General features: G+C 32.1%; 1 protein-coding gene across 1 annotated transcript; it reads left to right on the forward strand.

Moving 5' to 3' along the window:
- The first annotated feature begins 214 nt into the window (after nt 1-214).
- LOC126777450 (titin homolog) lies at nt 215-26578 on the forward strand. The gene is made up of 7 exons (XM_050500459.1): nt 215-272; nt 4634-4720; nt 5898-6109; nt 8084-8297; nt 17110-17287; nt 25490-25626; nt 26496-26578. The coding sequence occupies exons 1-7, from the start codon at nt 215-217 to the stop codon at nt 26576-26578; spliced, it is 969 nt and encodes a 322-aa protein (XP_050356416.1).
- The last annotated feature ends 380 nt before the right edge of the window (nt 26579-26958 follow it).

Here is a 26958-nt window from a genome sequence, read left to right on the forward strand (position 1 = left end):
TTAAATGTCCATTTATATCAACAGTACGAGTAGGATTAATATTGTTTTAGTATAAAATGTTAGTTTTTAACGCTAAAAGCGCTAGTCTAGACCAAATAAATGTTAGAATAAAAACTAACTAATTAATTTAAATGAAACTTTTCACTGTTTCGCATTACAAGACCGCAGTGGCCGTGCGAACTTGTAATTTGGTGAATAAAAGACAATGAACCAAATGAGAAATGCACTTTTATACATACTTCAGTTGATGAGTTCTATACACAAGTTGAGGAGTTTTATAAACAAGTTTTTCGAGTTTGTTTTAACACGTTTCATCACTTTATAACATTGCTCCACGAAGTTTTGAACTAAGTTGACAATTCAAGAAAACGTATGGTGTAATAATTTACTTTTGCGGTATATTTCTATAGTTTTAATAGCAAAGTTTAAATGTATGTGTTTTTTTGTAAGTTATAGCTAGGATGACGGGCAAATAGGCCACCTGTTTTTAAGTGGTCACCAACGCCAATAGATATTGGCGACATAAGAAATATTAATCATTCTTTACATCGCCAATGCGCCACCATCCTTGGGAACGAAGATGTTATGTCTCTTGTACCTGTAGTTCAACTGTCTCACTCATCCTGTAAACCTGAACGTATATAACTGGATACTAAGTATTGCTGTTAAGTGGTAGAATATCTGATGAGTGGGTGGTACCTACCCAGATGGGCTTAGACAAAGCCCTACCACGTAAGTAAAAATTAGTGAGTTTAAATTAGGGAAGCTTTGAATGTTAATAAAAATAAAGTAAATATCCCAATTCTGAGTCAAGGGTTTTTCTGCAAAGACCAATTTATCTAAAACCAATAACACCCCTTAAATAATACAGTTGAATATCAACATTCAATAAAGAAGTGTAATAATTTTATATGGTGGTAGGGCTTTTTCAAGCCCGCCTGGGTAGGTTCCACGCACTAATCAGATATTCTGACGAGTTAAAAGTGTGAAATTATCAATAATTCTAAAACTAAGATACTGGTCCACTCTTCTGGTGACTCAAGAGCTAGCGCTTATGTAACCCAGAGGCTGAGTCTAGCGGTCCAGAGAGGTAATAGTGCCAGCGTCGTGAGTACAATGCTACAAAAAGACCATTTAAGACGGCGTGTTTTTTCTATAATATGTAAATGTATTTTGGTTTTATTTTAGTTTTAAAAAAAGAAGAAAAAAAATTCTTAAATCCTAAAATCATCAGCTCACAATTTACGATTATGAAATCGTACAAAATAACAAACTTAATTAATATACTATCACAAAAGGACTGAAAATGGAAACATAAACATCAACATTAAATAATATTTCATTAGTTAAAAGTAAAAGGCCCACAATAACACTTTTAAACAGAAAAACAAACAAAAGTCTTCTAGTTTTCCTTTTCACTAAGTAAAAAGGACACTCAACATCACATGTTCCCTTCAGTTTGTAAAGGAATGAAAGAGACAGAAAACTCATTACATCACCCTCCACGCATAAATCCTTCGGTTGATCGCCTCGCATATTGTGCATGAAAGTAAACTGCAACTAGGGTTGGCACACGTTCAAAAATTATTATTATTTTTTATTTTATTTTTTATTTAAAAACCAACATATTAGATCAGAAACAAAATGTGAACGATAATAACTGCTATAGTGTAAAACTGTGATGCAGTTATTAACGCCCGCCAACATAGCGACAAATCACTAGTTTGAGTTGCACAAAAAAAAATAAAAAAACACGATAGAATTAAATTAAAAGATTACAAAATTACAACATTTTAAACAAATTTAACGAATGATAACATTTAAAAATACGACAAAACATTGTGTGAATAAGAATTCTCATATTACTGTTCGTGTAGGTACTTTATTTATTAAGTTACATAATTAATGAAATAAATTATATTTATTGTAAATTACTAATAATAATATTAATCAAACAAATTTAATAATTAAGATAACAATAAAGGAAGTTTTGTGGAAGGAAATGGATAAGGGAAAGGTAACATTAGATTAAATTTTAATTAAATCTTCAGTCTCATCATAACTTTTTTTTTTTTTTTTTTCGGGGAGGAAAGGCATTTACGCCTGCCGCCCGGTCCGGGGGGACCGGGACGGGTATGTGGGACTCACGGGGCAGAGGGCCACCGTCCTACCCACTAAAACCTCCCCGGATTTCCGCCTCTCCGCAAGGCGGCGGGGTCACGGGAACGTTGTGACTTACAACCGCAACCCCGCCAGCGGTCGTCGCCACAAGGCGACCCATCTCGAGAGCGCGCCAGGATGTTAGGGCGCGCCTCCCTCCTCTCTGTGCCTCCGTCCTGTTACGTGACGGACTCTCCCGAGTCCGCCACTGGAGGCTGGGCGTCAGGGCTTGAAGCCCCGCGGCGGATCAACAAACAAACTTGCTCCGCCGCCAACCACACCTCAACTCTGCGGCAGCGTCCGGCCTGCGAAGGCACGTCGCCGTCGAAGAGGCGAAGGCACGTCGCCGTCGAAGAGGTCTCCTTCTTCGTTGCGGGAGCGAGTCCACGTCGTCCTCCCGCTCCCGCTCTGCCTCCTCCTTTTGCGACATGACACATGCCCTGAACCGGGACACTGCCGCCCAGATCTCTTCGCTTCCGGCCATCTTCTCGACGACGGCCGGAAGCGACAGGTCTCCACCTACGGCCGTGGATAGGACCGCGCGAGGCTCCGCCCAAGCCGGGCACTCTACGCGCGTGTGTTCCGCCGTATCCACGGCTCCTCCGCCACAATGGTGGCACTCCACCGTCGGCTCCCTACCAACCACCTCACACAGGTACCGGCCGAAACAACCGTGGCCGGTCAAAAGCTGTGTGAGGTGATACGTGGGTGGGCCATGCTTGCGCTCGACCCACTTCCTTAGCACCGGCCGAATGGCCGCAACGAGGTCCCGGCTAGCACCCGGGACACCCAGCCTCTCCGACCACTCGGCGAATACCCTCTCGCGGGCCTCCTCTCGCCACGTCCGAACCTCACGTGGGTGGGGCCGGTTCTCCCCCTCCACTCTAGCTGCCGCCTTGATCCGCCAATAGACCCTCGAATTAGCTTCGGCCTCGAGGTCCCATGGCGGGCTTCCGGCGAGCAGGCACGCCGCGGTGTACGACACTCAGTCTCATCATAACTTAAGTTAAGTAGGCAGTTAGTTAATGTTATATGATTATCTGACTCTTAAACAATGTATGCTTAAACTAATATGTGAACGTTTTTTTTTGTTTTTTTTTATTATGTTTTACTTGCTATGACCTACAGATTTTGTATTATAATTTCAAGTACCTAATAAAAATCCTAACAATATTAACGGAAGCAAAACAACGCTATTCATTCTTTTGTCCAGAAGGAAGTGAGAAATCCAATAAGTTGTTTTCAGAAATACTTTTAATTCCATTTGTATATATTTATTTATTCGTTTCGAAGATAGCCCTGATACTGGATGGTTAATTAGTCACAATTTGTAAGAATATTTTTTTTACTGTAAGTTTTATTTCTGAATATTATTAACAACATTAATTAATAAATTCGTTCTATCACTAAGCTTCACTCCATTTTAATAACTTGGGAATACTTAAAAATTTTCAGAACGTCGAGCCTTTAATAGACTAATAAGTATGAAAATAATTTGCCAAAATAATAACATTTTGTTGACGTAATTCCGTAAAATCGTAACTAATTATGTTGACCTCAATAATATGAATAAAATATTATTTCTCCTCATATGGGTATCTGAAATATAGTCGATACATCATTTATTGTAAATTTTTAAACCTTGCTAGAAAAACAGACCTCGCCTATTCAGACGATCGCTGGCAAAACTATAAGAATTATACTTAGATTTCGTAGGTTATTTAAGAATGAAAGAGGTGCACTTTTTTATAATAGAATCACAGGAACCGCTAGTTACCAGCAGTGCTATTCTGTAAGAACTCACTTACATTACTCACCCATGAAATGTTGACATACAATGAGTCGTATGACTCTATGAGTAGTTAGGCTCATTCTCGCAAATCATATTTTGACATTTCACGAACATTTTCTGTGGTGAGTTTCAAGTTTGTTTTTACAGAATAGCCCAGCAGTATTCAAATGACGAAAGAAATATAATTATATATATTTGTAACAAAGTATTTATTACGTCTCTTACTTCTAAAATAACTACATTGAAATTTTAGATAGTTAAATTTTAAAACAAATAAAAGACTGTTTAACTATTCAACTAAAGGCACAAGACATAAGAAATGGTTAATATTTCTTACAGCGCCAATGTCAAAGGCGATGGATCCGTTCCTATCGAGAGGCCCATGCATGTACCTATTTTATATAAAAAAAAATATTTGTAAAAAATATCTTTGGAGATTTAATAAATGTTACGAAAAGCACACGCAACGCAATAACTTGCGCTTGAGAAAACTTGGCGCTGTATTCATTGCATTATAATATTTGCTTGACTGAAAATAGTCTAGTTCTGACTGGTTTAGTGTCTAACTTATAAAGCAGTAGTTTCCGGGTCGAAATATGTTAGTGATATATACAAAATAATCGTCATTTATTTAATAGGGTCAAAGGCGTCTAGCCAGATGAAATCTATGGCGTCTGCTAGCGACTGACAAGATGACGCCGGCTGCTCTGCTCGTCTTCAGCGCACTGCTCACCAGAACATTATGTGTGATCGCTCCTCAAATACCAGGTATAACTGATAATAACAAAATTAAAAATTGTTAATACTTAAGTAATCAGGAAAAAGAGAATAATAAATCACATAATAGCTCGTTATACCCAAATTTGCTTTGTAAAGAAATTCATTGATAACGGTATGCATATATTTAGATATAAAGAAGTTTAATGAAATTCTGATTTTTTAAATTATTATTTAAAAATGAAAACCGAATATGTTAATAAATTAACACTGTATATTCTATTTAGAGAAAATTGATCCTTAACTCGGGCTTAATACAGAAAGTTATTGGTCTAATTTTATACCCATATACGGAACCTAAATAGCTCCACATTAAGTGGTTCACGTTCTTGACCTCTATATATATAATAAAACCCTTATTGTGCCCACTTGTAGAACATGTTTCTAAGCAAGTTGGATAAGATTTGTGATGATTTACTAAAGAGAATAATTATATGAGAATACTTAGCAAACATTATTTACAGTTATATTGCACAAACAACGTAAAAAAATTAGAATTATATATTTTAAGAAAGTGTTAGTACTTAAGGATTCGATAATATGTTTTCAAAAACTACGAAGCACTAAAATTAATATTATTCATTTGTTTATAATTTTATTATGACAATGAATTTCATTTTCATAGTTAAATTATAAACAAATGAAAATGAAATTTCATGAAAGTATAATTCATTATAATTGGATTAATTAATATTTTAGTGAAAAACTATTACTATCGAAATTGTGACTAGAAACAAATACAAAACAAAATAATGTTTCTCTGTACATGAAACATCTTCACTTAAACTCTAAAGCTTTAAATTTTCTTTAGATTTCGTACGCTTTTCTTAACAAATTTTAAATTGTCCATTTTATTTCTGTTTAATATTCGTTTGTCTCGCCTTTTGCAATTTTGTACGAGCATTCTCGCTTATTTCTGCTTTCTAGGAGTCTTCAAATGGCAAAGTTGAAAAATAATGTCATGCTTAGAAAATTTTCCACCGAGTTAGTTTCGAGCGTTTACATTATAAAAATTTATGATATTTTCCTTTACAATAATAAATAAACATATAATTTTGTCGTTCGTATTTTCCGTAATGTACAAATTGAATAACCGGCAGCTCCAACGGCAATTTGTAGTTTTGTCTTCTATTGTACTTAATAATTATGAGTCTTACTTTTCATTCAGATTTCAAAACCGGTGATAAGAATGTGATAAAGGTGCCGTTTTGGAACGAGGTCTTCACGGAGGTGTACGAAGACCAGGATGAAGACATATCCACTACCACATCGGAGCCATTGCCTTTCTTTGAAGATGACGCATCCACAAACAATGTGACTGCACAGCTGGGAAGCCGAGTCCACTTGCATTGTCGTGTGCATGACTTAGGCGAAAAAACCGTAAGCTTATTTTCAAATATATAAATAACTGGAGGCTTCTCCTTAAATTTAAGGTGACATTTCTTTTATAAATCAAGCATAAATTTATATATACTATTATTTATTATTACATAACTATTCGTACTTTTTGGTAAATATGAGAAATATATCAGCCTCAACGTTGACTAGCATAGAACAATATTTGATTAAGGCATTAATTAAATTATTTTTTACCTGAATTTTATTGCAACCATTCACAAATTTGTATTATGTGAATCGTTGATTTGTAGTCAATAAAGTTTAAATAAACAAATATGGACCGCTTATTATCTTGAGCTGTCATCAATACGCTACGCATTTCCTCTTCATGATACTCAACATTTACATAAATGTGTACTGTTAGTGCTTTTCATGCGAGCTACTACTTAATATAAAAATTAAACAACAGTAATACAGACTTACACTGCTGGTAGAGTTTTGTGCAAGCTCGTCTGGGTAGGAATCCACTCATCAGATATTTTACCGCAAAACAGCAGTACTTGGTATTGTTGTGTTCCGGTTTGAAGGGTGAGTGAGCCAGTGTAATTACAGGCACAAGGGTCATAACATCTTAGTTCCCAAGGTTGGTGGCGCATTGGTGATATAAGCTATGGTTAACATTTCTTACGTACCAATTTCTACAGGCGTTGGTGACCACTTACCATCAGGTAGCCCATATACTCTCGTGGCTCGTCCGCTTTCCTATTCTATATAAAAAAAAAGACTTGTGTGTTTATATGTCGATAGAATAATTAATAAATAAGCAAGATTTAGTTCGCACAAAATTCTATTTTTTAGAAAGAAGAATAATACCATGTACTTCTTGTACTACTTAATTTTTATGACTAGTTTTATAATATTTTAGACACAGCTAAAGTTTTATATTGACTCAAATTAACTTGGACCTTGGAGTAAAAGTAATAGTTCAAAAACATTTCTAAAATATAGAATAGTTGTCTTATTGTATTCACCTTTAGCGGGGTTCATTTTTCGTCCAGAGCAGCGGGATTGCCCTTCAAAGTAGAAATGCCGGTAGTAGAAATTCTTGCCATCTTTTTATAAAGTCATAAATTGTTAGTAGCTAGTCTAATTTTGAGTTTTTACATATTTAAGAAGGTAAACATTACAGGTGAAATTATATATGTTATTATTCTTATTTAACTAAAACTTAACTATCAATTGTGTGACAGACTGGCACTGAAATCGATTTAAGTCACAATATTAAATTCGCGTTGATCGCATATTAATTTTAGCTTTTTGAAGTAATAGGATTTTAATGAGTAAAATTATAGCTAATCTGATGTTGATAGTCGTGTAGACTTCGAATATGAATAACCAACATGGAGATAACACAGTGACATACAGACACACACCTATTATTAGGTATTTGACTGGCTCGTTGGTCTAGTGGCTTGATGTAAGGCCGCAGACGCGGAGGTCCTGGATTCAATTCCTAGATCAGGTCAATAAAAAGTTATTGGGTTTTTCTGTCAGAAAATTCTCAGTAGCAACCCGGAGTCTAGAAGTTGGAAGTGTGTACACTCCTGTGCCTCGATAAGCACGTAAAACCGTTGGCCTGAACTCTTTCCGGTCGTGTCGGATTGACGTCCCATCGGATTATGAGAGTTAGGGAATAGTGAGTGCACCTGTGTTTGTGCACACACTTGTGCACTATAATATCTCCTGCGTAGTTGGCTTATCTCTCTTGAGATTAGCCGCCGTGGCCGAAATCGGTCTGGAGGACATTATTAGGTATTTTCAGAAGACAATATAGTTTTTCCAAAATTTATACTTAAAACCGGGATCCAAGGCGTAAAACCGGACCTTGATACACTTTACGTGTGTTTTATATCCCACTGCTGACTGCTATTGGGTAAATGATGATAATAAAACTACAATAAATAGTAGTGGCATATATAATATATACTAATATTTGTATTTGACTTAATCCCATAGATATCCTGGGTGAGAAGGCGAGGAGATGACCTGCATCTACTTTCATTTGGACGTCATACTTATTCAGCGGACTCAAGATATTCCTTAGCGTTCGAACATCCTAATGATTGGCGCTTGCTCATTCAGTACGTGAGTGAAAGAGACGAAGGATATTATGAGTGTCAGATGTCAACGCATCCTCCTCTCGTAAGAAGAGTTCATCTCACTGTTGTTGGTAAGATTTTATTTATTTTATTATTATTTAGTCTTATTTAGTGCTTATTTGTTTATGTATGTACCTTGATTGGTTGTTCCGATTGAGGAGGTGTTTTCTTATATTATACAATGAACAAATATTATTCCCAAGGAGGATTAAGATGCAAGTGACTGACCTTAAAAACTCTTTAAATATTTTTCCATACGGGTTATATACTGTGTCAATCCCAAATAAATGTGACGAAGTCAACTATATTATGATGATAAATGGGTATCAGGCACTACACGTCGAAGGTATACACAGTTTGAAGTGTCAATAAATATATATAATGCTTCTATAATTAATAAATAATTCGAGTTTGAAATGTAAGGACTATGGCTATAAAGAAACTAATCGTGTGTAATTTAATCCGTAAAACATTTATTGTTAAAGATTTTTTTAATGTTTGGTTGCGATCTCTGAACTTTTTCGTTTTATAATTTCATTACGCTTATTTAATCATAAAACAAAGCAAGAGATGTATATAGTGACATCATCTTAATAATAATAACGAGAAGTAAGAGAACTATATAAATAATTATTCCAATTATAATTATTCCATAAATATTCAAATTTGTGAAGATCTTACTTTGATGTATTAATAATTCTCTAAGTCCCTCGATAACAAAAATTGAGCGATATGTTGATTTACTAAAGCGGTAAGCACAGACAATTATGTTCTTGTATGAAGAGTGAATAATCCTCTACTGTGTAATTACAGAAATTAACCTCTTAACGTAAGGGTTGTAGCGCATTGAATTATGAGATTTGACGAAAACTCTGCTTGGAAGGAAGACTAATGCGCTCTTTGGTAGAAATAATATTATGTTATGCTTTATAAGTTTCAGAGAGCCTTTTATTAATATTATGGCTATTTTATTAATAATCTATCTTGTGCTCTGTTTGTGCAGACATAGATGTATATGAAAACTTTTGTATAACTTATCTAAAAAAAGTTCTCAGGTCGGGGTATTTCCTTTTCGGATCCAGGGGGATTTTATTAATTTAACAACCAATATTTAACTGTAACTTTTATAATGAATAAAGGATTTTGAATTTGAATTCCGATACGACTTGCCTCTCATAAATCGCCTCTTATAAATTGTACGTTGATTTTATTTGAAGTTGTTTGTGTTGCAATGATATAAATGATATATATAGAAATGCATTCGGGACAGACAAATAAATAATGATTTTTTTTATATCTCAAGTCAGCTAGCTCTTTTTTTGAAGAGGCTTGCAGATATTTAAACGATACATTCTTTCGGTTTTAAATCTACAGTTTTTTTTGAAGATTCACACTTTCTAACCACTGAACCATCTCAACTCTCATATGCTACTGAAAATGTTCGAATACTAGTAATTACTAATATTCCTGTTTTCCTATATAAGCGTAAACAATTTGTGCTAGGAGTGTGCACCATAATACAAAAATGGGTCAGGATCGATAACCAGTGAACCAGCCCATAAGCCATCGAGCTATTGATACATATAAAAAAGTTATATTCATTTAATAGATAAGGTATCGTGACAATAATTTTACGCTGTCAGATTATCTAATACCTTTAATTGAACTCCTTAGACTTTTATATATATTCTTATATTATTTCAAAAGCATTTATGATCCATATTTTTAAAATTTAAATAGTAAAATTTATTCAGAAACATTTACATTAATGTCATCAATTTTATTTTTTTAATTAAATATGTTAAATAAAATTTCCACCAACCCGCATTGGAGCAGCGTGATGGAATAAGTTCCAAACCTTCTCCTCAAAAAAAGGGAGAGGAGGCTTTAGCCCAGCAGTGGGACATTCACAAGCTGTTAGTGTAAATAAAATAATTTTCTGTATTTTCAGTCCTTAAGCATTAAGGTGGTTTTTTATATCAACAGATTTTTCATTGTAAATATTTGTGCAGACATTTCTGAGTTGTACAAATATTCCATACAAAGTTTTTCGTTATAGTTTTGTCAGCATTCGCGGTTAAAGCGTTTGAAACGATGATATTTCTCGAACAACATTTATAACCGAGGTGTACAATGATATTTCTTCAAAACGTCTTGAAGTGTTATTTTACTTGTTATATTTTTGAATTGGTTGAATCTTTATATAGAAAGAGCATATATTCTTTGTCAGTAAAACGAGGTCGGATGAAATGTGACCTAGCATTTTAATGGTCCAGGTGTTTCTATATTTGTTCCTTTGTAAATATTATCTTCGAGGATAACGTCTTTGACTAGGTGTTAATGTATTCCTTTGAAATAGTTTAACCTTATAAATTCATGGAAGTATGAATTCAAATAGCATGCAAAGACTTTAGACTATGCGAAGGATACTTGGTCGTAGTTTAAGAGGAGCTAGTAAGGTAGAAGCGGCATGAGGCTTACCGGCAAACATGGCAAATTATATCGTATTTCAATTTGATATTGCTAATTGCTAATAAATATAAATAGGACTTTATACTACTAATTTCAACAAAATTGTAAATATTTATTTAAATTGTAAATTAGCAATTAGACTTGTTGCTATTAATTGGCGCTATTAATTGAGTAATAAATAAAACTGTTGTATTAATAAAATTATGTGTACATTAATAATAACACATATATAACATAACACAACTTTAATTAAACTTTCTGATTGATGGTCACAGCAACCATGCTTCACAGAGAATAGCCAATTATAGTGGTCAAGAGTCAAACATAAGACATGCACTTACTATTTCCTCTCATACTCCGATGGAACAGCAATTCGAAAGTACAGGAGAGAGGCCAGGCACAGAAGTTATAAGCTTCCTCCATACTTTAGACTGCTACTGAAAATATTGGAAAATTCGCAAATGAGCTATTTGATAGGAAGTCATCACCACCGCCTATAGACATTGGCGCTGTAAGAAATATTAACTATTTCTTAGATCAACAATGCGCCACCTTGGGAACTAAGATGTTATTTCCCTCGTGTCTGTAGTTTTACTGGCTCGTCGCCCTTTAAATAGGGACTCAAACATCCTGAATATTGTGGTTAGAATATATGTTAAGCCCTTTTTTCAACCTATCCGACGCCGGACCAATTTCCACACACACATTTTACTTGTTGTTAGGGCTTACAAAAAGCCGTACCATCAAGTAAGATGTGTCTTTTGTGAAGAGAAATATCACAAATATGTTCAGGATAACGTTTCGTGCTGCATTGATTCGAATTTAAAATTTTAAGAATCATAATTTGGAAAAATAAGCTGAAGATTGAAATTGAATAATTAATAAAGGTTATGTCAATAAAAAATATCTTGTAATAGATACTTCCGGAAAAAAATCTTAATAACTACTAAAATTTCACTTATTTATTTTTGATACTTCTAATTGTTTTTAATATATTTTAAGTGTTTTTAATAACGATACTCATAGTCATAATTATATTCATTTTTTAACGCTCATGCGTTAAGGTAAGAAGTGGTAATTTTATAATTTTCTTACTCTTCTTCTATATTAGGACAAATTTAATTATATTCGTGAAATGCAGTATTCTACACCAGCTATGTAAGATCATTTCTAAGGTGGTCTTTGTTCTTAGATCAAACAATGAGGGCGATAAAATTCCAAGCACAATTCTCGTCTAGATAACAGAAAGTTAATCCCACGTCGAATGCTAGAGAATAAATAACAAAAATATCTTAAATAGAAAATGTTACGTAAATATAATATTTCAAAAGATTTTGTTTGCTAAAAGCGACAAAAGACTTTTTTGTTGTGTCGCGAATTATCTTATATGTCTAGTAATGTGATATGTGTAATGACATTTAGTAGGGTAGCTATGAAAGAGCTGATTTGGGTCGTGAATTAAAGGTTAACCGGCCATGTGAATGACGTGAGGTCAAAGAGAACAAGTTGAAATAGTTTCTAAAAGTAGTAAGGGTTTTAATGTAAACGTGAATTTATTAGTATAAACCTGTATATAACAAAATAATACTATCTACTATTTGAAATACAAAATATATTTATATTCAATTTTGATTAATCTATCTATTTATAAGCACTTACTTGTGTAACTAAAATAATGATTGAGCGTGTGGTTATATGGTGGTATTATGTACGTTATAAAATTAAAACCCATAAATATTGTGTTAATTTTCAGATCGCATATTTAAGAACGTATGACAAAATTTCTAACAAATTTTTTCTTTCTACGAATGAAAACATTTCGAAACCAAATAACATCAACAATTAAAAAAAAATTATTAACAGGTATTTAGCATTTAAATATATATTACGATTTTTATGTTCTGATATAATTATGTTCAATGAAAAATGTTTCGTATTCATCTCATGACTCTGAGTTTTCATAATAAATGCATTCCAAACGTTCCCGCTTTTTTTTCATTCATATTAGAGGTCACGATGCCGACATTCCAGACAGCGACGGTACGTCTTGCGGTTCAATTTTATGTCAAAGTACATGTGTGTGAAATCGAATATTATTTTCATAAATCTGATATGTAAAATACATTATCGCAATTACATAATTTATATTCACATGACTGAATACTATCAGCTATGGTTTCATATGCAAGCTTTAATATTATATTGATAACAGCACATACATACATTAAAAAAAAATATTGAGTCATGAATTTGCTTGAATACGAATCCTAATTTCACACATTCGGAATGAAATTTCTTATTTAGTATAGAATAATAAATTTCAAATTAAGAATTGCTCTTGGTATGATAATCGGTAAGACCTCGGGGTCTGCGAATTACGTAAACGACATGGAGTTTAGTAATAAATTTACTAATGATGCTTTCAAAAACTTTGTGATGTTCAACAGTCGTAAAAACAATACCTTTGAAGACTACCCTCTAATCAAAAAGGTAATAGTTATTATCTTCAGATGTTGGATGGCTTGATCGTAAAGTCGACTAAGTATGTGATGGGAGATCTTTTATTACATTGTTATTGGTCGTCGATTATGGTAGCTCACTTGAACCTTTAAGGCATAATTTACGCATTGAGATTACGTAGGTACGCCATTTGCGTCTGGAAAGTACGAGATATGTAAATGAACGAAAATTTACCAAAAGGAAATGTCATTTAATTTTTTTGTTATCTATTCCGACTTGGTTATTTCCTTGTTCCAAAAACATTTTATTTTATATTATACATATTCAACTTATTTTATATTATACCGTTTGTAAAATTAATTCGAAAATCTTTAAATCGAAAAACCAAATCACATAAGTAATATAGATAAGGCATAAAATATTACTTTCACCTTGTAATTTAAAAAGGTTAAGTAAACAGTTCAGAAAGAAATGCTCGAAGTTTGAAAAAGATAATGAGATTAAACTTTGTGGGAATACCCGCGTCTGGGATTAGAGTTTTAAATTATGGTCACTCTTATACCGAATATAATCCGATCTGAGTCTTCAATTACACGACTATATTCTTTATCTAGATATAAACAAGCCGATAATCCGTGCTAATGTTATAAACGCAATAATAATTGTCACTCTTTTATTTTTCACGTTAACTCATTGCATTTATGGCTTATATATCATTTTTAAATATTTATAATAATTAGGCGGACTGACAAATGGTTAGCCCATTATTACAGTTTTATGAAATTGTAAACTTTGCGCTGATTAAATAGGATTTTAGTATTATTTATTATACAGTTATAACTGATAGTAGCATGTATGAATATGAAAGATACTAATGTTTTTATAAACAAAAAATGTCGATTGAATGATAATTCTACTAAAAAATACAAGTAAAATTATTCGCTTTTAAATGTGGTTATCTGACTTTACCTACGAACATAATAGCTTAGTTACGTAAAGTTTGTTAGGGTTAAATAGGGGATGAAATAGTCTGTGGGAAAGAAGTTTTCTATAATTTTGACAAATTATTGTCCCTAGTATAAAACCACGCTTATAATAAATTAATGCTAGTTACATTATGTAAATATCTGACTGCTGGGCTAAGGCTTCCTCTCCGGTTTAGAAAGAGGTTTGGAGTTTATTATAGAACGATTCTCTAATGTTGCTTGGTTTTGGATACATAACTGACAGAGTTTCATCCGAGATATGAATGTTTCCTCACGAATTTTGTCACCGCTGAACTTGATATTAATTTTAAATTCTTACTAAGTACATGTAAATTCAGTAATGCTTGCCTGGGTTTGACCCAGCAATCATTTCTTAAGATTCGCGTGTTCTTACTAATTAATGGCCTGACTTATAAACTCTCTTCAAAAGATGTTTAGTTGAAAATTTATGAGTCTTTTTTTGTCACCATTGACATGACCTTCGAAAGAAAACACACATTAAGAGCAATAAAAACTCTATTACAACATCTTCAATTGGAATATAAGGTTTCACGAAAACCTTATTGCGAGCATAAAAACATTTTGCTTCAATTTTGTTATCCTCAATACAAATTTAAAGCATATGTTTATAAACATTTTATATATAAATTTAGTTAGTTATCAAAAGTATAATTTTATTGGTATTTGTAATTTATTTACTGTGATTAACTGCGGGCTTGTATTTGCTTTTAATTCTGAGTGCACTAAATGTGATTAGCTAAATTACGAATTTGAAAATCGAACCGAATGGTTTTTTATTCATTTATAACTGGGAGGCAGAATAGTAAATGATCTGATAAAAAATGAATGGAATCGAATGGGAAGTAAAATAAAACACAACGTTTAGGGTTACACGTATGAATATAATATAATATAATATCTTAATGAGACGGTATTTGAAAAATGTTTTGTGTTCACACGGGAAGGGCCGAAAAAAATATTCGGTGTTTTCCAATTATCTGACTTGAAATTAAATGTGATTTAAGAAAAATCTCTCCAAATAGTTTAGTGTTTTTTTTACAAATGAAGTTTCTTGTTACAATTCATCGTTAGTCTGGGAGAAAATCAACATACTTGGTCATACTTATGTGTATATATTTATAATTTATGTGAATACTTCCTTCACGGTAACATTTAGTAATATTAGCGTGAAGTTCAGGTAATCGTTATCAAGTTTAAGATAAATTCCATTTGATCCAAAATCAGCCATTATCTAAAAACCATTAAAAATAAAAAACATTAAAAAGGTATTATTATCATTATTATTTTTTTTGTTATAAGAGAATTTGTTATGCTGTCGTAAAAATAGCGTAAAAGTGTAAAAAAAAAACATTGATCGACATTTTAACAGCCGAAATAATTACCATTTTTTTGTAAGTCAAATATTCTGAGATCATTTATAAAACCATGAAATGAGGCCTTAGCGTTAGATTTATTGTCCATCATCTAGCAATTTTAATGAAACTCTATTTTAATAAAGATTGAAATAAATTTGATGTATATTCTTCCTTTATGGCCGCTTCGCTTATTCTTTGAATTCTTGAAATCTTTTTCGTCAAATTGTAGCTTTGAAAAACTTAAATAAAAACAAAACAACACAAAATTTCATCAAATAAAATTATGAATTGGAACGTTTGTTCGTTTTGTTCTCAAATAATTATAAGTAAAATGAAATTGTATCAACTTTTATTAAACAAAATAACACTGTTTTTTTGAATAAGGCGCTTTGTAATGTATAAATCCGATTACAATTTAAAACAAAATGGTTATGAGAGTGGTAAATCGTGTAAATTTGAATGGACTTGTATTTATAAAGCGATACAATTGCCAGAAGAACAATATTGTACATTTGCTTTTCGTGTTTGTTAATTCTGGTATAGTGTCACATTTTGGAATTTATTGGAGCTTACGTAAATCATATTGTTTTACCTGTTAGTTATCGGATTATTGCTTGTGAAGGCTCAGGTGAAATATTTGCACATTTACTATTGTAGATTAAAAAATAGCCTTTTGGACTAATGCGAAAAGCATTTTGAGGAGAAGGTTTGTAGTTCATTCCACCACGCTTCTCCGATACGGGTTGGTGATTGGACACATGTGGTAGGTTTTTATCCAACACATGCAGGTCTTCCCATGATGTGTGTTCAAAGCCGAGCATGAGATGATTTATAACAAAAAAAATTAAGCACATAAAAATTCAGTAGTCTTGAACCTGCAATTTTCGGTTCAGATTCACGTGTTCTAGCCACTAGGCCATCTCGGTTCTCAGCTACTAAATATATCGTGTGGATAAAAGGACGAAAAGTGATTACTAAATGTTAGGCCTTGACTAATAATTTATAGTACAAACTCTTCACAAGTAACTCCGTTCCTAATCGTCATAAAACGGACAGTTCTATATTAATATACAAAGTTTATTTACACTGGGAGGACAAAGTGGGATAAACTAGTTTTAACCGCTTTTATGAATTAATTTTGTTGTTTCATACCAGACTCAATGTTGTCAGGTAATAGACTAACACTTTTAGGTTTATTTTGTTATGAGTATACCACATTTTGGCACTCGAAATCTAAATAAATTTAAAAACAATTTTAAATCATAATTTAAGAACAAGAACCAGCAAGAAACTTAGTTGTTAATTTTTTATCATCAATAAAATTGTGTATGTCTCTTAGATAAATTATTAATCGAAAGCTACTTATAAAATTCTGTAGTATTATGTTTTGTTTATGTTGAGGTTACTATCAATAATGCTAGCTCAATTATTATACTTTTTTAGATTTAATTCATTTATCACCTAAAAGTAAAACTAATAATGATTTAGATTTTTTTGTGCTTAAAACTAAATTATTTTTTGTAAACTGATTTTGTATTAGTGCCAATATTTTTTGAGTGAAAAATAACTCTATTTACTTATCCTCGCAGTGCCAAAAGTCGAAATAGTGGACGAACGTGGTCGACCGCTTCAAGACAAATTCTATAAAGAAGGGTCCATCATAGAGCTGAGATGCGTGGTCAGCGAAGTTCCACAACCAGCGCGGCAAGTCAGTTGGAAACACGGAGGGAGATTGCTCAACTATGACACGAAAAGGGGAGGCGTCAGGTATGTAGACATTTATCGCATTCAACGTTGCTATTTTATTTCATGAATTATTTGTAGTAACGTATAATAATTTAAAATATTGTTATTTTCAAGTAAATTATTTTCAAGTTTAGTAAAATTATAGTTGTATCAATTTTAATACAATATATGATTAAAAGGTTTTTAATAAATATTTTGGACGATAATTATTTAAGTGAATTGTTTTTACGCGAATGCTTAAATAGTAAGTGTTTCAGAGTTCATGTATAATAATTTAAAATATTGTTATTTTCAAGTAAATTATTTTCAAGTTTAGTAAAATTATAGTTGTATCAATTTTAATACAATATATGATTAAAAGGTTTTTAATAAATATTTTGGACGATAATTATTTAAGTGAATTGTTTTTACGCGAATGCTTAAATAGTAAGTGTTTCAGAGTTCATGTATAATAATTTAAAATATTGTTATTTTCAAGTAAATTATTTTCAAGTTTAGTAAAATTATAGTTGTATCAATTTTAATACAATATATGATTAAAAGGTTTTTAATAAATATTTTAGACGATAATTTTTTAAGTGAATTGTTTTTACGCGAATGCTTAAATAGTAAGTGTTTCAGAGTTCATGTATGAACGTGGGTTTCTATATTCCACCATAACTTTTAAGTGAGTGAACAGATTAAGATGTATGGAGTATCGTTGGAATCCTTCCATCGTCCCAAGTGACACTGATTCTCAGTAGTTATGAAAACGAAACAATATGTTGGCAAACAATGGCAGTCGTGTTTTTTACTTTTTTTATTTAATATTCTAAATATGACATCAATATAAATATTTTAGTCATATTTTCGTTTCACTACTTCAAGTAATGTTTTTTCATTACTATGGTAATAGTAAACTAGGTAGAAAAACAATTGGTGTAAAATTGTTTTGATCAAACAAAATGTTACTTTATAGGAACAATAATCGTAAATGCAATCTGCATTCTTGGTTTGTCTTAGTTTTTTTTGTTTATATAAATGTAAAGCAGGCGGACGATCAAATGAGACACCTGATGGTAAGTGGTCACCACCGACCAAAGATATTGGTGATGTAAGAAATAATAACCATATAAAAGAAATATGTTCATATACATGACAATAAATTGAATGGTTTAAAGTATAAGTAAATATTATATTAAATTTATAATATATTCAACATAATTTTCTAGAGAATGCCTTTATGTCAAATCAATGATGGCTGAAACAGAAAAATCTATGTTAAGCTAAACACCTGCTTGACAACGTTTATAAGTAAAGTCGTATATGAATATGAATGAAATGCTCTGACAGATTTTATCAGTGAATTTAAATTTTAGTTATACATATATGATATGTAATAAATAATAAACCTTCTCCTCAAAAAGAGGAGAGGAGGCCTTTAGCCCAGCAGTGGGACATTCACAGGCTGTTACGGATGTTACGGAAATAATAAAAAATAAGAAGACCAAATAATAAATTATATGTGCAAGGTTGTTTTAAACTACAAGGCATTTAAATCCTGGACCACTGAACCTTATTAATACTTTCTACTCTACAATGGCTGTATAAGATAATATTGATAAGGATTTTTTCGAAGTTCTAAACAAAAAAAATGAATTCTACATTATGCGGCGAGCATCGACTGTTACTGTTATCGTTAATTATTCATTGAATTCATTAATAATTCAAAATGATTATCTTTTGATCTACGAGCGGAAAAACTTGAGAGAATTTGAGTTGATTTAAATAAAATGCTAAATCTTACTGACTCACATTTTTTGAGGCGTTAAAAAAATAAAAACTTTTTTGTAGTTGCTAGATACAATATTATAATAAATTTTGAAAAAAAAAAGAAAATATATATTGTCGAAAATATTTAGTTTCGGTTCCCATAATATATTAATACGCTCATATATTTACATTTTGATTAAGATTAATTTAGAATTTAATTGAATTTTATCATTTTGTCAACATCAAAGGCTTTTGTACGAAATATATTTGTGTATTCCGAAGGTATTATTATTCTATTTTTATAACTCCCGAAGCGATGTAAGGTATTTTCTACCTCGATTCGACGCGCTTTTTGAGTTTCGCTTTTGGATTCCGCGAGGAAGAATTCATAGAATGCGGTCACGCATTCACGGCTCGCTCCTTTTATGTTAATAAAAAAGCGCGTTTGTAGCGCTTTACTATTTAATGTGAAAAATACACGTTGTATTTATTTTAAATACCTTAAGCGACGCCCGAAGGCATGTACCGTATAACATAATTCGGTCAAGCCAATTTCAATTCACGATGTAGGAAATTGAGAAAAGTGTCGGGCAAGTAGGTCAGCTGATGATGACCGGAGTTTCTTATCGATTCTAGATAATATAATCTACGTCGAATGCCCGTTAAAAAGTACTTTTAGTTTGCTCTATTTATATAAATTATTATTTTGATTCTGAGTGCTTAGATATATAAACGTTATTTATGTCAAAAATTTGCTGTCGGGCATGAAATCTAAAGTCGTAACTTATCAACCGATTATGATTAAATTTTGCATACACGTTTTCAGGAAAAAATCCTGTACCTAACACCTAATCCCCGCCCTTAAGTAAATATTACTTTTCAATCAGATTTACTAATGCTTCATTTGATAGATGCAAAAGTATTTAATTTCAGTGAATTAAAAAATATGTGGTAGGTTTTTGAACACCTACGCACCAGACATATTACCACGACACAGCGTTACTTGGTTTATGTTACTCTTTGAATAATGGTGAAACAATTAATAGACAATACGGAAATCATATCTCAGATCCTATTGACGTCATAAGAAGTGGTAATTATTACGAAGGTAACACCCACGCACCAGACATATTACCACGACACAGCGTTACTGGGTATATGTTACTGTTTGAATAATGGTGAAACAATTAATAGACAATACGGAAATCATATCTCAGATCCTATTGACGTCATAAGAAGTGGTAATTATTTCTTACAGTGCCATTGTCTATAGGTTAAGATTACCACTAACCATCAGATGACATTATGGTTGTCAGCCTTCGAATAATTAATTAAAAAAAATAATAAAAAGTACAGAGTAATTAAAGTTCTACGCAATTATAATTCCGTTTTCTATTTAGACTTAATTAATACAATCGCCCATAAATCTTTAGGGCTGTTTAAATAAATAAGGGCAGCCTTAATTTAGGTAATTTGCTGGGAAATAAAGTGTTTTGTATATATTTGGAGAATTGTAGTTGAAGATAAAGTGCTATTGTATTTAGAGTGACGTCATTTGGACTTGAAGGTTTATTGTATTGTTATTAGCCTTCCTGTTATAATTGAAAAAGATACTAAGTATATAGGTATATATGTTGAAAAGCTTAAAAATAAATTATTTTAAAAGTAATAATAATAATAATTTAATAATACACACACGTATTGCCTCACAAAAAAAAAACTAAATGTATTAATGAATTGTATTAATGTTTTATGGCGTAGGATGGAAAGAGGGCGATAGTATTATACTTTATATATAATACATACAACCAAATCAGCTTGGAGACGTTTCTGCGTCTGTAGTAGCGTACAATCAGCAGAAAAATAGATAAATAATTTTAGTCAATATATTATTTTATCTTTTTAAGTAGGTACATAATAATATATATAATAGAATAATGTATTATTATTTTAAATCCCAGATATTTCACAGACAGCCTCATTAATTATATTACATCTAAAGCCTCAACTCTATCCTGAATTTTATTTTCCTCTACAATAGCATATACTCTAACATTTGTCCATTCCTTTACAGTTTTGGCATTAATTTTTTTCTTCAACTAATGTCATTAATGCATTCACATTTTAATAATTGTGACCTTATTGTGACTCCTATATTTTCAATATGATTAAATTCAGGTTGGTAAAATTCAAATTAACAATTTTAAAAACAAATAACAGTAATGAATGGATTTGTAAGAAAAAAAAAAATATAAATAAGATGGATTGACACTTCTAACGCTACTTATGTGAGAGTACATGGCATGTGGTAGCTGTAAGTGCGTGGTAGTGGTGAAAACTGGTTTATTTCGGTTATAGTCACTATATGTTTTACCCTACTACAAACCCAATAATGTCTGCAATCCGATTTACTTGTACACATACGTACACATTATATAATATTTTCACATTAGCTAAATATTGTATATTAAACATCAGAAAAAAGCCGAGATGCCCTAGTGGTTAGAATGCGTGAATCTTAACCGATGATAGTGGGTTCACCCCGGGCAAGCACCACTGAATATTCATGTGCTTAATTTGTGTTTATAATTCATCTCGTGCTTGACGGTGAAGGAAAACATCGTGTGGAAACCTGCATGTGCCTAATTTCATTGAAATTCTGCCGCACGTGTATTCTACCAACCCGTATTGGAGCAGCGTGGTGGAATAAGCTCCAAACATTCTCCTCAAAATTGAGAGCAGGCTTTAGCCCAGCAATGGGAAATTAACAGGCTATTACTAATACCAGAAATAATCCATCGATGTTTAACACACACTCAGAAAACAGAAAACAGTTGTCCATTTAATATTGAATATTATACAGAAAACATTTTTATTAATGTTATGAATATTAATATCTTTTATTTTTAAATAACGTATTCTCATATTGTCCTACAAATATGTTTTTAATTCATTTTTCGCTTTAGGAGCATTTTATATAAAGTGCACGAATCATTTAAAAAAAATATAATATTTTTGCGCACGATTCTATAAAATAAAATGCAATACATTTTTATAAAAAAGGTATATAATTTGTATAAATATTAACCTTAATATTGTACGGGTTAAGAACATTAATTGGTCAGCTGGCGATGTCCTAATTTCAGAATGTTGTGTAGTCGAATCGAGTAACTGTTGCTGTTAATTGCAGCATCTTATAGGAAATACTGATAAAATTTGTTGCACAGATGCTTCAGCTGTTGATATTTCATATTAGTCTTTTAGGCTTAGACATAACACGATACAACCCTCAATATTTATGGAAGTGAATATGAACCATGCTATCCTTAGCGATTTTCACATAACTTAAATAAATAAGAACAAAAGGATGAATTTCAAATTTAATCACATAATCTAAGAATTTAAATTTTCAAGAATAAAGGACATTAATAACTACCAATTAAAAGACAAAACTAAAACATGGTTTAAACAACTTAATTATGAAGACGTTGGGAAACTTCTAACGTCCTGATAAATGAACATTCACATCACACCCTCAAATATAGCATACACACATTTACATACACACAAACGCACACACATTTACACAAACATGCACACACGGTTCGGATTAACTTACAATAATTAGTAATAAGACCCTTTGAAATACATTGTAATAATTTAATGGGAAGGAACTGACTTCTGTCGCACGTAACATCAGTTCAGGAGTCAGGGCTACTTTTTATAATATGTATGTAGTGCATAACAATAAAGTATCATTATTATTATTATCTTTTAATTGTGTCATGATGTCTATGACTATATTGTCATGATTAAAACAAAAGAGGATGTAAGGAACTTATCAAGAGCTTCGTGTATGATATAACAGCTTAGAAACAAACATTAAATCATTGAAAATGTCAAAACGTATGTTTTAATAGTCCGTACTTGTCTGTAATGGTGTAACTTTAAGCATTTCTGATAGCTGTGGAATACAAGTTGAACTACAAGTTCAATGATGCGTAAAAGATGGTGACTTAAAAGATCCAATTGCCAGACCGCCTACCTATTATAAATAAAAAAGAGATAGGTGATAGGTTACTAGACTTCCTTTTTTTATTATGTCCAATATGGCAGATGGCCAGGGTTTGCCCGTTGAATAATTTAATTGGAGCATATTTGACTTTGTAAATCAACCATTGCTATTGTTATCATACGTAGATTGAGTAGTGTAAGGCTGCTAATAGGCCAATAATTGTCTTCCGTAAAATATTTTGTAAAAACAGATTCTTCTCTTCTATCAATTTTGGAATACTTTTTAAGATATTTTTTTTAAGTTAGTTTTTTAGTTCAGCTCTAGTACCATTTTTTTTTATTTCTACGTAAGCACGTTTAAATGAGCACGTTTTAACTTTGACGAGAAAACGAAAAGAAACGAAAGCATTGCAGGGTGAGAAAAAGGTAGATACGCACTAGAAAGAATAATTTTGTTACATAAATAGTGTCTATGAGACCCCGGTTTGAAAGTTAATATTAGGTGGATCAGATTTTTTTGGAAAGGTTCTAGGTTTTTTTACACTAACAGAAAACAGTATCCACCAAATCCAGTTATTACCAAAAACAAATATTTTTACAGAATTGTAATAAAATGCCGCAATATTCAGAACCACCTTATAAATATAGTAATAAATGTTGTTGCCAAATTGTGATAAAAATCTAAAACGTGGCTTATATAGAGCAAGGTTACTCGTTCTTTTGTTAAAATTGTTATCTTATTAAATCTTAAACGAGGCGAACCTTCGGCCACCGTCGTTAGTTTTTGTGAAAAACGTCACTCTTGAGATTTCTTCCTTTACCCTTTACTGAATAGTAATAAAATTAATGTATTACGAGGTATATTTATTTTATATTGTTAAATTTAGTTGGGACTTCGTTATAACCAGTTTCTATACCAAGTCGCCTCTAATAACGGAACCTAAGATATCATATCCCATGTGCCTGTAATTACACTGGCTTACTTATACTCAACTTTCAAACCAAAACAAAATACGGTAATGATTTTTTGGAGTATTTATGAAGACGGGCTACACAACACCTCACCACTGGATTATAAGTGGTATAATTATGATGCTTAAATCAATCGTATAAACAAACGTGTGTTTTATTGAATAAGACATTTGAGTTTCTAAATAAATCGAAAAGCCATATAGACACATAGCAGTACAGTACAGTTGGTGGCACATTGCCGATGTAAGCGATGGTTACCATTTCTTACATTGCCAATGTTGCCATTGCCAATGCCAATGGGCGTTGGTGCCCACTTACCACCAGGTGGCCCATTTCTGGCTCGTCCGCCTACCTATGATATAAAAAAATCACCATTTTGGCGGAAAGTTGGTCTTAAATAAGTGTTGCCTATATCTAACACGAAAATGTTTCGTTTTAAATCCACCTAATTTTAACAACAAACAATCATATAAAAATAGAAACATGAAATCCCAGACGCAATCAAACGGACTTATAGAAGTATATTGTTTTGCGATCAACTTTCCTTTATACGACTCGAAGGACCAATAAAGAGAAACAATGGTATCTGTAATTGAACTGAGCCCTATCACGAAATTCCACGAAACATAACGAAAAGGATAGCCGATCTAATCATTAATTTTACCGCCAATTTGCATCCAAGGAACTTGTACAAAGAAAATTGTTTGCGATCCTTTGTTAACGTATGTGAAATTTTCGGGACAAGATTTATTTGAAAGAAATTTCGTGCTGTTAATTCTCTCGCCTTTTGTTAGGAAATTTTCACGACTGAATAAGTTTAATTAAAACACTGATTCTAAGTTCTTGGACGATTCCGGATTGTAAGTGTCATTCTATGTGACTTGGCACGTTTGGAAAGTTATGATCTCAACAGTTCGAAATGGACCGACTTCTATATATTATTAAAAATGTCACGAACTTGTAACAGAGCTAGTTTTAGCAGTATTTTATAAAATTTATTTTTAGAAACGGAACAATAGTAAGTTTTTAATGGAATATGAATTTAAAAAAAAAAAATATTTGTCTTTTTCCCATCATTCTTTAACCCATTTCATCGAATTACGGGAGTGATAGAGAATACATTATAAGTATATATATTGCTGGTGGTAGAGCTTTGTGCAAGCTCGTCTGGGTAGGTACCACCCACTCATCAGATATTCTATCGCAAAACATTTGATTTGAAGGGTGAGTGAGCCAGTGTAATTATAGGCACAAGAGATAACATCTTAGTTCCCAAAGTTGGTGGCGCATTGGTGATGTAAGCGATTTTTAACATTTTTTACAGTGCCAATGTCTATGGGCGTTGGGGACAACTTACCATCAGATGGCCCATATGCTCGTCCGCCTTCCTATTCTATAAAAAAATAGGCGTCAATTTACCAAAAATTATGCCGATAACTTTAATGGAATTTATAAAATTAATGATAAAGGATCTCATGTCAACAGTGTCAAGACAGAAGCCACATCTAACGGCGCCTTATCAAGACTCTACATAGCAAATGCGAATAGAAATGACTCCGGTAACTACACGTGCTCATTAGCGGATGTCGCTGCTTCAGCAGTATCTGTGCACGTGCTCAGGGGTAAGTATTTAGAGTAAGTATTTCATTTAAAATTTGGTGGTAGCGTTTGAGTAAGCCCCACTGGGTAGGTACCATCCAATCATCATATATTATAATGCCAAACAGCAGTAATTAATATTGTTATATTTTGGTTGCAAGGGTGAGTGAGCTAGTAAAACTTCAGGCACAAGGGGCATACATCTTAGTTCCCAGGCTGGAGGCGCAATGGCGATCTAAGGAGCTGTTAATATTTCTTACGGCCCTAATGTCTATGGGCGGTAGGAATAACTTACCATAAGGTGGCGCATTTGCCCACCTTGTTTCAAAATATAAAAATTCCCAGAAGACAATATGAAATAGCCTAAAATAATAACCAAGGCCAAGGATCAAATCAACGACTTCGTATTTCTTTCCAAAGCAGTAAATTGATTTAAGCGTGCGCCAAATATTCGTTATGTATGTGTTATGCTCATATAACTTTTTAAAAGAAATTATTCCCAAGCCAAACAGAAACGTTTTGTGTTCAGGTTTGACGGTTGTGGGTAATCCTTTGTAATTACGAGTACAAGAAACATTATTTCAGCTATCTAAGTGTAATGTCATTGACCTTTGAGTAAAATTGTGAGCTTTACTTACTACCTGACACAATGAAATATAATTGAAAAACATTCTAAGTAATTGAATACAAATACGGTTCTTAAGCTTTGAATAGTTTTCATTTCATAAATCATAAAATATTGATGTCACAAAAAAAATATGAATCCACTTTTTTAATTTTAATACTAATGCGAAAACTATTTTGATTTGATAAATTATTTGTATATATAATATATACATAAAATGTACATAAAATGATTTTTAGAATTGTGAAATTATTTAAATCGTTACAGGTGAAAATCCGCTAGCAATGCAAAGAGGAGAGGCGTCCATATTACATCCATCGCTGATTTTGTTGGGCAGTTACATCAGCTGACATATAGCCTGCGCGTTATTTACGCGCAACATTTTGTAAAAATTAGACTATTTGTAGTCATAGTTTAAGGACAATTTTTTTGTGGAAATTTTGTGTCTATTAAAATTAAGTTAAAATGTCTCACCTTTTGGTCCCAATTTTTAATTATTTTTAAATGACATTAAGAATATAAAACATTATTCTGAGTATCCAAGTAAGCACCTCTTTATCTTAAATATTTAATTTGAAAGAAATTTAGAGCAAAAATTTTATAAATTTTATAGAAATTATTCGTATTTATTGCAGCACAACAAATCGACCCTGTTTTTATATATTTTTTTACAATTTAGGTAAGCAGGTTTTATAGCGGAAATTCCTCTAAAAAAATTTTCAAACGTAAA

Source organism: Nymphalis io, chromosome 23 (assembly GCF_905147045.1).
Source record: "Nymphalis io chromosome 23, ilAglIoxx1.1, whole genome shotgun sequence".
Taxonomy (NCBI): domain Eukaryota; kingdom Metazoa; phylum Arthropoda; class Insecta; order Lepidoptera; family Nymphalidae; genus Nymphalis; species Nymphalis io.